Genomic DNA, 13,714 nt, shown 5'->3' with positions numbered 1-13,714 from the left:
CCAGGGCTTTTGGAGGGAGCAAAGCCCTGCAGACACCTTGATTTCGGCTTGTGGCCTCCAGAACTGCTGTCTCAAGCCCCCAGTTTGTGGTCATTGTTATAGTGGCCCCAGGACAGACACACGGTCAGTCAGCATTGGCAACAGTGGGGATGCAGTAGGCTGGCCGAAGGGTCACCTGCCTTGCAGTGTGCGCAGAGGGCATTCTGGGTGGAGGAGGGGGTCTAGACAGGATGGTGGGCAGGTTGGGGGAGACAGACTGGGAGAATGTGGGGTCTGGCCTGACCTGTGTGGAGACCAGGCAGAGAGCTGGGTGGAGAGTAGTCAACATGTCCCTCCTCCCCTCCATGGGCATCTACTGGGCTCCCGGACGTGGGGCACAGATAAGGGGCCAAGCTCCAGAGCCCAAGTGGACAAGTTTGCAGACCTTAGAGGGCCTGTGGGGCCCGCCAGGAGTGACAAGGCCCCTCTTGGGGTGGTGAGGCCCTGAGCTCTCAGCAGGGCCCACTGCCGGCCTCCATCATTTTGTGGGCTGTGTGATGTGCAGGGGCAGGTGAGTACCATACCTCTCTGGGCCCAGCACCCCAGAGGCCTTAACTGGGGCTCAGGTGAGGGAATCAGAAGTTCTGGGATGTTGGGCGATTGAAGTGGTAGAAGCTGGCCCTGCCACAGGAATCAAGGCCATGCTGCTCCTGGGCCACCCTTAGGGTTAGTGCTAGGGTCAGGGTCAGGGCTGGGGTTATTGCAGGGATAGGGTTACGGTTGGGTGGGTCAGGATTAGGGGTTAGGATTAGTGTTGGTGTTGTCACAGGGTTAGGGGTTAGGGTCAGGGTGAGGGTTGGGGTTAGGTTTAGTGTTGGGGTCAGGCTCAGGGCTGGGGTTAGGGTTACTGTTGGGGTGATTGCAGGGATACGGTTATGGTGGGGTGGGTCAGGTTTCAGGGCATAGATGGTGAGGTGCAGAGCTCATATTTATTGTTAGGATTTGTCTTTATTCAAAGAGGTGTATCCTCTTGGCCCTTTGGGTTTACATAGATACACCCCAGAGGCCCTTCACTGGGGCTGAACTAGCACCCATGTAGTTCCCATGTTGTTTCTGATCCTCAAATCTATGAGAAATGGAGGGTGTTATCCCTAGTGTATGGAGAAGCAAACAGAGTCTCAGAAAGTTGTAACAAGAGGAGCGGAATTGGGATTTGAAGCTGGACTGTCAAGCAGGTTACCCTGGTCTGGAGGCAGTGAGGCTGCCCAGGGCCTATGGGATGTAGGTTAAAGGTCATGGGGACCCTCTGTGGCTCCTCCAGGCAGGCAGGACTATTTTCACGTGGTTTCTGTGCACTGATAGGATCACATCTTTCATTTTCCATGAGGCTTGAATTATTGATCTGCCTGATATTTAATAACCTCTGGACCTCCCTCCAAGAGCTGCCTCCTAAAACAGAGGGTTGGGACTTTTGTCCAGCACTGGCAGGAACAGCTTGGCGACTGGCTCTGGGCAGCCAGAAAGCCATCAGGGTGGAGAAAACACAGATGGAGAGGCGAGGCTGGACCAAAAACTATGTCCCCCCGCCTCTGTGCCCATCACTGCCTCTGTGCAGCCCGGGCCCCTCCCCTCTCAGGTACAGTACCGCCCCCGCTCCGTGCAGTCCCACATCCCGACCCGTCGGAGCCGCCAACAGCTTCGGGGCTGCGAGACGGGCGGGATCGCGGAGCCCAGCTGGACGAGTGGGGGGGCTGTCGCGCCGGGAAGCCTCGGCCGCCTCCCGTCCACCCGCAACCCACTGATAGTCCTAGGCCTTCCTCCCTCGGCTGCACCTGCGCGCGGGCGGGGCGGGAGGAATCCGGAACCTGGCGTCGGGGCTCGCGTTTCTAGCCGGCGGGACCCGAGAAGTGCACCGAGCGCGCCCGGATAGTGGCAGACGGACTCGGGTCACCATGGCAACGCGGCGGGACCGGAGGCTGCTCGTAGCAGGCGTTCTGGGTGAGGCGCGGACGCGGGGGCGGCGCGGGGGGCCGCCGAGGGGCCTCAGGGGCTCGCAGCGCGGGAGGCTGCGGCTTCTCGGCTCGCTTTTCACGGGCGTCGTCGCTTTCCTTGGAAAGACCCGAGACGTTCAAGTCCTACCAGACGCAGTGCACTCGCGCGGGGCCCGCCGTTCAACCCCGCCGGGCCCGCGGAACCCCGTACACCGACCCGGGGCTGTTCCCTGTGGGGCTGTTCGCTGCAGCGCCCGTGCCGCCAGCGGGGTGGGAGGGCCGGGGGTGTTCGCTGCCGGCACGCTTTGTTTCGAGTGCTCTAGTGTTTATTCGACCCCTCCAGGAACCTGAAGAGGTGGGCGCTGCAGAGATGAGTTTACCCGGGTTCCACAGCCAGTGAGGACGGGTTCAAACCCGGGCAGCCTGGCCCAGAGTGATTTTTTTTTTTTTTTTTTTTAATTATTTGAGACTTACAAAAGAGTTGCAAAAGGAGTACAAAGATCGCCTCTGTACCTTTTGCCGGGATTCCCCCAAATGCTAACCTTTTATGTTACCATAGTTCATTTTCGCAAACTGAGGAAACTAACACTAATACAAAACCATGATCTAATGTATAGGATTTATTCACTCAGCAATTATCCCACGAATGACTTTACTCTTTTACAAGATCCAATCCAGCACCATCCGTGTTTTCTTTGTCTTCTTATTCGTTAATCTGGAGCACTTCCTCTGACTTTCCTTGACTTTTATGAGTCAGTTATTTTGTAGAATGCCCCTCAGTTTGGGTTTATCTGATGTTCCTTTATGATTACTTTTAAGTTACGCATTTTTATTAAGAAAAACCTTACCAGTGAAATTGTGTTTTTCTCTGCATCTTATCAGGAGTCATCTGATGCTGATTTGTCCCATAACTGCTGATGCTAACTTCGGTCGTGTGTTTTAGGTGATGTCTACAAGGTGTTTCCCTCATCAAGTTACCATTTTTCCTTTTCTAAATAGTAAATATCTTGTTTATAACCATACTGCCAACGAGTAATTTTAGCATCCAGAAGTGAGCATTTTCTGAAACAATTATAAGTGTTGCATTTGCCACATGGTAATTTTTCCATTTCCATTATTTCTGCTTTTATAAGTTGGAATTGTACTGTAAGGAAGAACTTTCCATATTTTAATTTGTTCAGTTATTTATCTTGGTATAGGCATTTTAATTTTATTTTTGTTTCATAGGTTATAATCCATTACTATCATTTATTTTGTTGCACTGTTGTCCAGATTTGGCCCATTCAAGTTGGCCTCTGTCCTTTTAGCCTGTCCTCAACATTTTGAGCACACACTTATTTTCTGACACCACAAGATATTCTGGACTCATTTTGTGCTTTCCTTGACCTAGCCTGGAGTCAGTCATTTCTCTAAGGAGTGTTGGTTCCTTTTAGTTTAGATGTTTTTTTTAGAAACCAAGATCTGGGGGAGGTATGCTCATTGCTACTGGAGTGTCATTGCTTTTTGGCTTTCTCAAAGGGTGAGCTGGGAAACATATTTGTGTACACTATATACATCTGTATCTATTTCTGTATCCATATATCTGTACATATTAAAAACTGAGTTTATATTGATACTTCCAATTCCAATCCATCACCACAGGGTTCATTCTACATTCCTTTTCTTCTAACTCTGGCTCCTATTGTCCTCAGTACCTTTACCTTTTTGCTCAATCCTAGACCACATATAAAGTAATTTCAGTATTGCCAATCCATATTTCTGTGAAAAACAAACCTACTAAAGTATAATATTTGCATGTGGTTGTTTTTGTTTTTTTCCTTAGAATATATAATTAAAATGCTGTTTACAAAGTTGTCTTAGTGTGTTTATGTTATTAATTTGTAATAAAATGATGTTCATTTGTTTCTGATTATATTTCACTTTGAGTCCTTATTGATTTTTTTTTCTTTTTTTTTTTTTTTGTGCTGCAGTGCACAGCTTGTGGAATCTTAGTTCCCCGACCAGGGCTTGAACCCAGGTCCTTGGCAGTGAAAGCACGGAGTCCTAACCACTGGACCGCCAAGGAATTCCCAAGTCCTTATTGATTTTAAGTTTTGATATGTGAAACATTTATGTGGTTCTGAAAGTGAGCACAGTGTCAGCTCTTAACTACAAGACTCTTCAAACTTCTATTTTATCATTTATTTGCTTTTTTGGGGGGAGAGGCAAGGGAATTTGGCAGCTGTAAATTCAAATAAAAAAGCACTCTGTTCCCCTCACTGTAGCAGTATCCCTCACCCCAAGCAAGTACCAGTGATTGAATTAAGATCTATCTGCTGCTCATCTCTCTCAGGTTTTACAAATGATCATGGGTACTGTTTGGCAGTCAGTGAAGGACAGGAGAAAAGGCTTGGGTCATAGGCCCCTAATTTTCATCCCCTTGATCCCCTTAAAAATTGTCTGTACCGAGTTTAGTTCATGCTGGGATTCTAGAGGGTGCACTGAGTCCCCTGTCCTGAGTGCAGAGATGAGCCACCTCTGGACTTTATTTGAAGTCCCCCAAAAATGTTTTATAAATTCAGCTTATTGAATATATTTACAGAGCACCAGTAAGACAACATGCCTTACCGAAGTAGATTTGGGTTTTCTGCATTAGGAATGATGGTTGAGTGGAAAGCCAAATGTATCTGGAGCCATAGTCCTTCAGAGGAAGGGGATAAAAAGAAACCTCTGCTTTAGGTGTCTCTTTGACCAGCCATTGTGCCTAAATGGCTTGTTTGTGAGCGTCTAGGCACTGACTTGTAGCCTTTACAAATGGTCCTTTTTTGTACATTTTAGAGTTTGCAACTGCTTATGTTTTACTGAGGTGTTTTTTCAGTAAAGTACTTGTCAAGTGTTTATTCTAAAACAATTGCTCCAAGTTTTTGGTCAGACAAACAAAAGTGTGCTTAGTTCTACTGTCATATCTGCAGTTGGGTAGCCTGTGGGTTCCACTCTGATTTGGTCATCTTGGCAAGGGGTGAGATTGGCAAGGATGAAGTCATCCTCCCAGGCTCCTTCCTGTATATCCAGCTCGTAGTCACTGCAGCCAGCTTGCTGGAGAGGTGGGGCCCTGCCAGGGCGGGGCAAGCCCCTCTGCAGAGCCCACTTGGCTTGGAAAGCTCTTTCTCTTCCATGGATCTCCTTTTCATATATGGTTTCTTAGGCCTCATCCTTTGCCCCAAACTCTTTTAAGTATGATGTTGGCTGTTAGGAGATGCTTGGCTATAGATCCTCCTTGCAGCCCTGGTCCTGTCATAATCTGTGAAGAGACACCTCAGAGTCTCTCACTGCCTGGACGCGCCAGTTTCTGAGCCTCTTTCTCAATGCTCCGTTTGATCTGACAAGGCTGGGCCTGCATGGTCAGGGTCAACTGCTGCAGACCACTGCTGGGTTTTGGGTGAGAGAGTAAGTGAGTGCCCGAGCTCTTCCACACCCCACTGTATAATCTGTGGTGGCGTCTTGACACCAGGGGTGCATTCGAACTCACTCATGACTGATGTGGTCTTCAGATAGGGCCTCTGCTGCTTGTGTCTGTTTGCAGCCTGCAAATTTTCCATGTTTGGGAAACCATGGCTTTCATGAGGAGTAACTTCCATCTTCCTAAGACCCAGAATTTCCAAGTGCCTTTCAGAACTAACTAACTAACTAACTTTTTTAATCTAAGGTAAATATCCCCCTTAGATTAAAAAAAAAATAAAAAATAAAAAAGTTTAGAAAGGTCAGCATTTTACAGATGAGAACATCAGAGTGATGAGATGACCTAGCACGGTCCTGGTCCATCCCCTGCTGACCCCACTGGTTCTCTTAGAAGACTGTGAATGCCGTGGGCCAAGACGAGTTGACAGTGCGCTCCCCCTGCCCTTCCCGGAGATTTCTCCAGTTGCCCCAGAAGTTTTGTGTGGTCCCTCCTGAAAACTGGGTGCTTGCTGGGGGTGCCTGCTGGCTGACAGACAGATTGGGTCCAGATTTTGAGTCTGTGACCTTTAATAAAAGCCGATTAATCTCAGCCTTGGGGCTTTTGGGATTTGTGACGGATGCAGGGCAGGCTGTCTGTGAGGGGGTGGGAGGGAAAGGAGCACGAGCACAGGGCATGCCGAGGTCCAGCGGAGCGTACACCGCAGAAGCTCGTTTCTCTCTGGGGACCAGCTGGAGGTCCAGAGGGAGCTGTGGTGGGCAAGATGGGCCAGGCCCCATCCTAGGGGTCTTCATATACTGTGCCAAACAGGTTGAACTTTCTTTTGAAAAGGCCACGTGCCATGGGCACAGTATCATGTGGTCAGATTTCTGTACTAGAAGAGTAATTTCCATGGGTGGCTGTGTGACCGATGCATTTAAGAGGCGAGCCTACGGACGGTCCTCAGAGGAGGGAGGCCCGTTGACCTCACAGACCTCCGTGTGCTCTCTCTGCAAAGAACCGCAGTGATGACTCATAGGCATTTCATCAAAGATCACAGTAGCATCGGCATCATTTAAAGTTGTGTATTTGCTTAAATTCTGATTCTTTGCCTGTGAGTGTGCACAGGCATGCGGGTGGTCTGTGTGTACGCCGATTTCTGTTCACAAGACTATGCCAGACCCCAGAACTCACTAGGCCATGCACCAGCTCGCACTCACGCAGCCCCACTGTAGTCAGCTGGCTTTGTGCATATGTTGGGGTTTGGGGGACCAGCCATTAGACGTCAGTTAGTGTGGGTGAACGCCCAACTGTGGAGGTCACCGAGTCGCCTTGTTATTCCACTCCGGGCTTTTCTTGAGCTTGGTGGCCAGGCTGACCTGCTGGAACCCTGGTTTCCCAGTGGTCCTGGGAAGCTTGCAGCCAGGGCAGGGGCCACGGACTGAACAGGATGTGTAAGCCTCCTGAAGGCTGAGCAGAGCCCCTTCCTGCCTTTCCCTCTGGGCAGGGCCTCCCTGACCTCTGACCCGAGCAGCCCTGCGTCTCCGGCCACGCTAGTGATGTGGGATGTTACCTCCTCTGCCCCTTTGTTTCCGTGCATCTCTGTCTTGTCCCAGCAAGGATGACAACCCGTTGGTGTGGGGACCTGGCCCCTATGTCTCCAGCAGGTGAAACAGCACCTGACATGTAGTAAATGCTAAATAAATACTTGTTAAATGAATAAATGAATAAATTTAAGAAAGTTTGCTATGTCTATGAGAATTGTACATTACTTAGTATCATTTTTTTTCTGGCTACAATGATATACATCCTAAATGGAGTAGTAACAAACATTTGTTATCTCCTTCAAGGTGCCAGGGATTGAGGTACAGAACAGAGTGTGGTGACCTCAGGACATACCTGGGGAATCCCCTAGGCGGTCTACCTGGGGAAAATACTTGGCAACTGACTGAATTGGAAGCCAGTAACTCCAGTTTTTACTGAATTCAAAACTTTTTAAAGTGAATGTCCTTAGTTTTCCTGTAGTTCATTGATACATCCAATAACACACTTAAAGATCAAGTTATTGTTGATCTAGAGTGACCGAATCTGAAGGGAGAGGGCTGGCCATCAGAGTGTGGGGTGCTTGGGTATTTTGGAGTGGGGGAAACCATGGACGGGGTAGCAGAGGTGGGCCAGGCACCTCACAGATGCAGGGCCATCCTCTGTGGTAGAGCCACCTGGGCTCTGAGACCACCTAGCACACAGGGTTGTGGGTACTTTAAGGAAGCCGAGCCTTTGGAGGAGGAGGAGGAGTGATTTGGAATGGCCCTGGAGGAACAAAGATACCTGCCTCCCCAGTTCCTCTGCTGTAGCCCCAGAGCCCCATGTTTATGTGTTGTCATGTGATAGTTTTTACCATTTAGTTATTTAGTACATACTTTTGAGCACCTCCTGTGTGCTGGAGTTCCAAGTATGGGATACCATGTGGAACGTGTAGGGAAGAATGATAACATAAGTAATAATCCACCCGCTCCTGATAAGTGCCACGCAGAGAATTTGGATAGGGCTATGGCATTGCACCAGCTTTAGTCGAAGTTTAGGGGGGATTTCCTGCAGTGATCCTTGAGTTGGTCTCAGTGACACGAAGGAGGCTGTATGTGGGTTGGGAGGAGCATTCCAGGCAGAGGGGCAGCTGGATTGAGATTGACTGACGGGGTGGGAGGGGGAACCATTCGGCACATCCCAGCCCTGAATGTAGCGATCCAGGTGTTGTAAGTGGACCGAGGAATGGGAAGCCCTGCTGGGTAGGGGGCAGTTAGGCTTTTTTTTTTTTTTAAGATTCTTTTGGTGGCTCTCAAAGGGCAAGTATGGAACAGAGGGGCCAGTTCAGGGTCTGGAGTCAGTGAGACTCCAGGTGAGGGATGATGGTGGCTGAGGTGTGGTGGGGGGATGAGAGACAGCAGGAAATCCAGGCTAGTTCCAGGTGTTCAGCTTGGGCAGCTGTGTGGAGAGGGGTGCCATTGGCGAGCTGAGGGCAACAGGGGCGGGGGCGGGGGCGTGCAGAATTGAGGGTGGTGGGCTCAGGGTTTCTGTCAGCACCCTGTTAACTCGAGATGGCAAGCAGGCCCTGGATGGATGCAGCTAAGGAGAGGCTGACATGGCCGCACTGGGCCTATGGGCGCTGGGCGAGGCAGGGTGCGACTGCCTTGCAGGAGAGGTGGTGGAGACCGGGGCTGTGCCCAAGGTCTGCCCCGGCAGAGCTCTGCTCTGCCCCAGAGCCCTGCGGGGAGGTCACCCCGCTGTCCCTGGTTAGGACAGCTCTATCAGGACACTTGTGGAGTCCGGCCGTCCCTTCTGATTAGGACCCTGCTTCCGAGTTCGTCCTCCCTCCCTGCCCTCACACTCAGAACGCTTGCTTCCTGTCCGATGTCCACATGTCAGGGGGCGCTTCTTCCAGCAAGCATTCTCAGGTTCTCAGTGGACGCCGAGTGGGTGTCCTACATTTAACTCAGTTCCCACACTAACTGCCTGGGGTTAGTGCTGATCCCACAAGATGCCCCACTTCTGGATGCCAGTTGCAAGTCCAGGTTGTCTGTCACCTATGCTTCTGCCCGACTACTGTAAATCAGGGTTCCCATGACCCTTCTCCTCAGGTTCAGTAATGTGCTAGAGTAGCTCACAGAACTCTGGGAAGCGCTTTACTTACTAGATCACCAGTTTATTATAAGCGGATACAACTCAGAGCTGACAGATGGAAGACACAGGGTAAGGTGGGTGGGAGGGGCCGGGAGCTCCCATGCTCGCTTGCCCAGCACACTGCCCTCCACATCTCCACGCCTTCGCCAGCCCAGAAGCTCTCCAAACCTGCTGGTTCAGGGATTTTTATGGATGCTTTTGAAACCGTGCATAATAATTAGTCAAACCAATTCACCTGCCTTCACTAATCAAGGTAGTTTTAAGACTTGCATGTCCTCCGAGCAGCACGTAGCCTAAACAATAAGATGTTTGCCCGAGTTGTTTTCCAGGAACTTGGAGTCAGCTGCGTCTAGTTCAAGCTGAGCCAGTTAAGACTGGATAGGACCACCAACCCTCCAACTGGGCATGTAGGAGTGTCCGCTTGGTGACCTTTTAACACTGGAGGGTCGAAAACTCCACCCTCAAAACGTGCAGAGGCCTGTAGCCTAGTTATACCTGTGCAGACCGATTACCAAACCTTTTTTCAATCACCTTTCCTCATGACCTTGCCTCTGACCGCCCTGCTTCTTTATTCCTGATCCCATAAATACCCCGAGCCCCTTGCCTCTGGGGAGGTGGATTTGAGATCCATTTTCTTCGCTTGATTATCTTGCAAATAAACGCCCTCTTTGCTGCAACCTCGGTGTCTAAGTGAGGCTTGTTGTGTGGGGGGCAAAGTGAACCTGGTTGCCAGCCACAAGGTAAGTCCAGAGGGACTTTTTGCCTGTGCCTCGTCGGCCCCTTGCCAGTACTGAAAGCCTGTGGATGAGTGAGCAGCTGCCTGGTCTGTTTGTTCCAGGGACCGTCCCCTGGATTTCCCCAGGGAGGTGTTGCTGACCTTCAGTGCTTAGTTTCATTTTGCAGCAAAGAGACAGGTTTTGGGTTTTGAGTTTTTGTGTTCAGAAGATGTCTTTTGGGTGAGTAACCTCCTTAAAGAAACACACCTGTGCCTGTTGGCAAAAACCTTGGCTCCCTGCGCACCGATGCGGAATAGAAATACGGAGACAGAGATTTGGAGGAAAAGAAATAGGCTTTTATTTCTCAGCCAGGCAAAGGAGAGACACAGCATGCTAGCGCCTCAAGAACTGTGCCCTTGCTCCTCGGGGAATCAGAGAAGATTTTACATGTGGGGCTTGCAGTCCAGCCTATATGATAAGGATCAAAAGTAGTGAAGGTCTTGCATTCTTCTTCCTGCATTATTTCAAAACAGTCACAGCTGGCGTCAGGCAGCCTGGTAATTGGGTTGTTGGGTCCGTTTGTCTCTTGGTTAACGGCCTGCAACCTTCTTTCTGAAATGCAAATGCTACTAGGGAGTGCAGGATGTCATTCACATAGTGTTAAAGAGTGATAGGTTAGCTTTGTGAAGTACAAACCTAGTTACAGACACTACAGATTAGTAACAGTTAAAACTAGGAGTGATTAACTCTTTTAGGCCAGGTTATGTTTCTTCTCTAGCCTGTTCACTGTTCCCTTTATTTTTGTTGTTCTCAGGAGAGGGAAAACTTCATTTCTGTTTTTGCTGCAACATGCCTAGATTGTTTGCCAATCCTGTCCAGATTGTGGGTTAGAGGCCCACCCGGCAGTATTTTTAAACCTGATTGATTAAACCATTAGCCACTGGTGATTGATTCAGCCTCCAGCTCCTCTCCATTCCCTGCAAGTTGGGAGGTGGAGTTGCAAGTTCCAACCCTCTGGTTCCCCTGGCAACCAGCCCCCAACCATTGGTTATCTAGGGGCTTTCCAAAATCACCTCATTAACATAGACTCAGGTGTGGTTGAAAGAGGTTTGTTATGAATAATGGGAGACATCCTTTCACCTGGAGTTATTTCAGGAACGAGGAACAAAAACTAACTAAAGATGCCCCTGTAGCTTCTGTCACTCAGGAAATAAGGGTTTTAGGAGTCTTGTGCCAGAAACCATGGATGAAGACCAGTGTATGTTACTGTATCACAACACCACAAGGCCCTGCGGTCTCCTCCTGCTCTCTCAGCCTCTCGTGTCTGTGCCCTCTCCCTCTGCTCCTCATCTCTGGTGCAGTCACCCCGAGATGGGCTGGGCTGGAAGTGCATGTGCCTCCTCCCCTCCATGAGGCTGGCCTGCACCCCCAGTGGACACCGGGGAGTTGTGGACGGATGTTTGTCCAGATTGAGATCATCTCGGACCCCTGAGGATTAGGGGCTGCGAGGACCAGCCTTAAGAAATGATAGTATTTGTCACACAGGTGCTAATAAAAGCGTCCCCTGCACAAGTTTCTGGGGGTCGGCACAGCAGGCCTGTGGGAGAGACTCAGCCTATACTTTTTCTGTCCTCTGTGGCTGCTTTCACGCAGAGTTGAGGGGCTTCAGTAGAGACCCGATGACCCACCAAGCCCTAAATATTTACCGACTGGCCGGTAAAGGGAGAAAGCTTGCCAGGCCCTGTCCTGCACAATTTGTTTCCCTTATAGGAAAAACTACGTAAGGAATTCATTTAGATCTAAATGCCGATGGCTTCACCTGGGAAATTGCCTTACTTTTTCCTTATGAAAGACGCAAATCCTGTGATGAATCCTGTTTTCCTTTGTGCTTTACCTTCCAGCAAGCCCTTAGTCAGATGCATTGCTCAATACTTAATAATTACCTGGCCTTTATTGCCCATTCCTAACGTTCATCGTGTGTTTCTTTTTTTTAAAATCAATTTTATTTATTTATTTATTTTTGGTTGCGTTGGGTCTTCGTTGCTGCACGCAGGCTTTCTTCGTTGCTGCACGTGGGCTTTTTTAATTGCGGCGAGTGAGGGCTACTCTTCATTGCAGTGCACGGGCTTCTCACTGCAGTGGCTTTTCGTGTTGCGGAGCACAGGCTTTAGGCACGCGGGCTTCAGTAGTTGTGGCACACAGGCTCAGTAGTTGTGGCACACTAAGCTCACGGGCTTAGTTGCTCCGCGGCATGTGAGATCTTCCCGGACCAGAGATCGAACCCATGTCCCCTGCATTGGCAGGCAGATTCTTAACCACTGCGCCACCAGAGAAGTCCCTCATCGTGTGTTTCTTATTTTACTTTCTGTGTTCTGAGCACTGTTCTGCTGAGCTGTGAGAAACAAATGTCTAAAAAGCTTGTTTCATGTTCCCACTATCTACTGGGGTAGCCCAGCACATAACACGCATCTTCTTCCAGAAAATGCACCCTTATTGTTTCTTTAGTCCTGACAGAATATTTTGGGAGTCTCTAAATACTAACCTAGACCACTTTGACGATTTCTACTTTACTTTTTTTTTCATTTTGTTTCCAAGATGTTAATAGTAATAATTTTGATTACATAGATAATTTTTTGGTGGGGTGTGTGTGTGTGTTTGTTTTTTGGTTTTTTGTTGCTTTTCTCTAGAGTTTTATGTGTTCTATTATTAGTGATCACCTTTCACAGGGCAAAGAGTCCACAACTCATAAGCTAAGCAAGACTTGGGCTGTCTGAGGACAGCAGTGCTTGTGGCAGCAACTCTGCAGATGTTTGAATTGAGGTCCTACGAAGAGTTCAATCACAGTAAACCTGATGCCATCAAAACGTTGTGTAAAATGAAAAATTTGTTCATTTCTTACCTCCACTGGGTTTTAGAAAGTAAGGTTTCATTGTAGAACTTTGTTTGTTTTTCTTTTAATATTTATTTATTTATTTATTTATTGGCTGTGTTAGGTCTTAGTTGCGGTGCGCAAGATCTTTCGTTGCGGCACAGGGGCTCTTTGTTGTGGTTCGTGGGCTCCAGAGTGCGCAGGCTCTGTAGTTGCGTCACGCAGGCTCTCTGGTTGTAGCATGTGGGCTAGTTGCCCGGCAGCATGTGGGATCTTAGTTCCCTGACCAGAGATTGAACTGGTGTCCCCTGCATTGCTAGGCGGATTCTTAACCACTAGACCACCAGGGAAGTCCCCCTGTTGTTGGTTTTTGTTATCAGTAATTTCAGGAGTGAAATGAACTTCACGTCTCTAAAAAAGTTGTGCTCTTTCTGGTTTAGAGAGTGTTTGCTGTAAATGTAATGTTAAAAATAAAAACAAAAAAAGACCCTCAGGTTCTCCTGTTCCTGTTTCTGAGTTAGTTTGTGGATATTTGCTTTACATTGACCAAGGGGGACCAGTATTGATGCTGATGGTGCCCCTTGGGATGGGCTGCCTGGAACCTCCACACCTACAGGGTGTCTTCACAGGCCCCTGAAATCTTGTTCCTCTGTCCAAGAGGGTTTCTATGAATGTGTATTGACCCTGTGGGTTGAGATGGCCTGGGACAGTTTGTCTTTTTCATCTTAAAAAAGACCCACTTAAAATGAATCAGACATTTCAGACTCTTTAGGGACAATGATACACAAAAGTCACTGCTGGATGCCTGCCTCAGACCCCACCTGGCCTTCCTGGAAAAGCACTCTCAGAGCCAGGCATCATTCACATGCCACCCTCTGCCCCAGAAGATGCCAGTGGCACCTGTGCCAGCCTTTATGCTTTCTGGGCCTGTTGTGTAGCTGGCGGGGCCTGACCCATGGCCTCGGACCCATTGCATAAGTCAAGCCCAGGAGATCCCCTCCCCCGCCCCCACCAGCGGTTTTGCACATGAGAATCCACCCCATCTCTGCCAGCTGATGGGACCAGG

General features: G+C 49.2%; 1 protein-coding gene across 9 annotated transcripts in view; it reads left to right on the top strand.

The window, feature by feature from the left end:
- Positions 1-1,714: 1,714 nt before the first annotated feature.
- CCDC57 (coiled-coil domain containing 57) overlaps positions 1,715-13,714 on the top strand; it is a 113,925-nt gene continuing 101,925 nt past the window's right edge. For 5 of the 9 annotated variants that reach the window (XM_082374187.1, XM_082374183.1, XM_082374188.1 and 2 more), the window contains exon 1: positions 1,720-1,977. In XM_082374187.1, the coding sequence (XP_082230313.1) occupies positions 1,932-1,977 (46 nt within the window). In that variant the 5' untranslated portion in view covers positions 1,720-1,931. Of the gene's footprint in view, positions 1,978-13,714 lie in introns of all 9 variants that reach the window. The other 4 variants (XM_082374185.1, XM_082374186.1, XM_082374179.1 and 1 more) reach the window with 2 other exon arrangements.

This window comes from Balaenoptera borealis (assembly GCF_965194805.1).
Source record: "Balaenoptera borealis genome assembly, chromosome: 20".
Taxonomy (NCBI): Eukaryota; Metazoa; Chordata; class Mammalia; order Artiodactyla; family Balaenopteridae; genus Balaenoptera; species Balaenoptera borealis.
The sequence above is the reverse complement of the archived record's forward strand: the minus strand, read 5'-3'. Positions and strand labels throughout refer to the sequence as shown.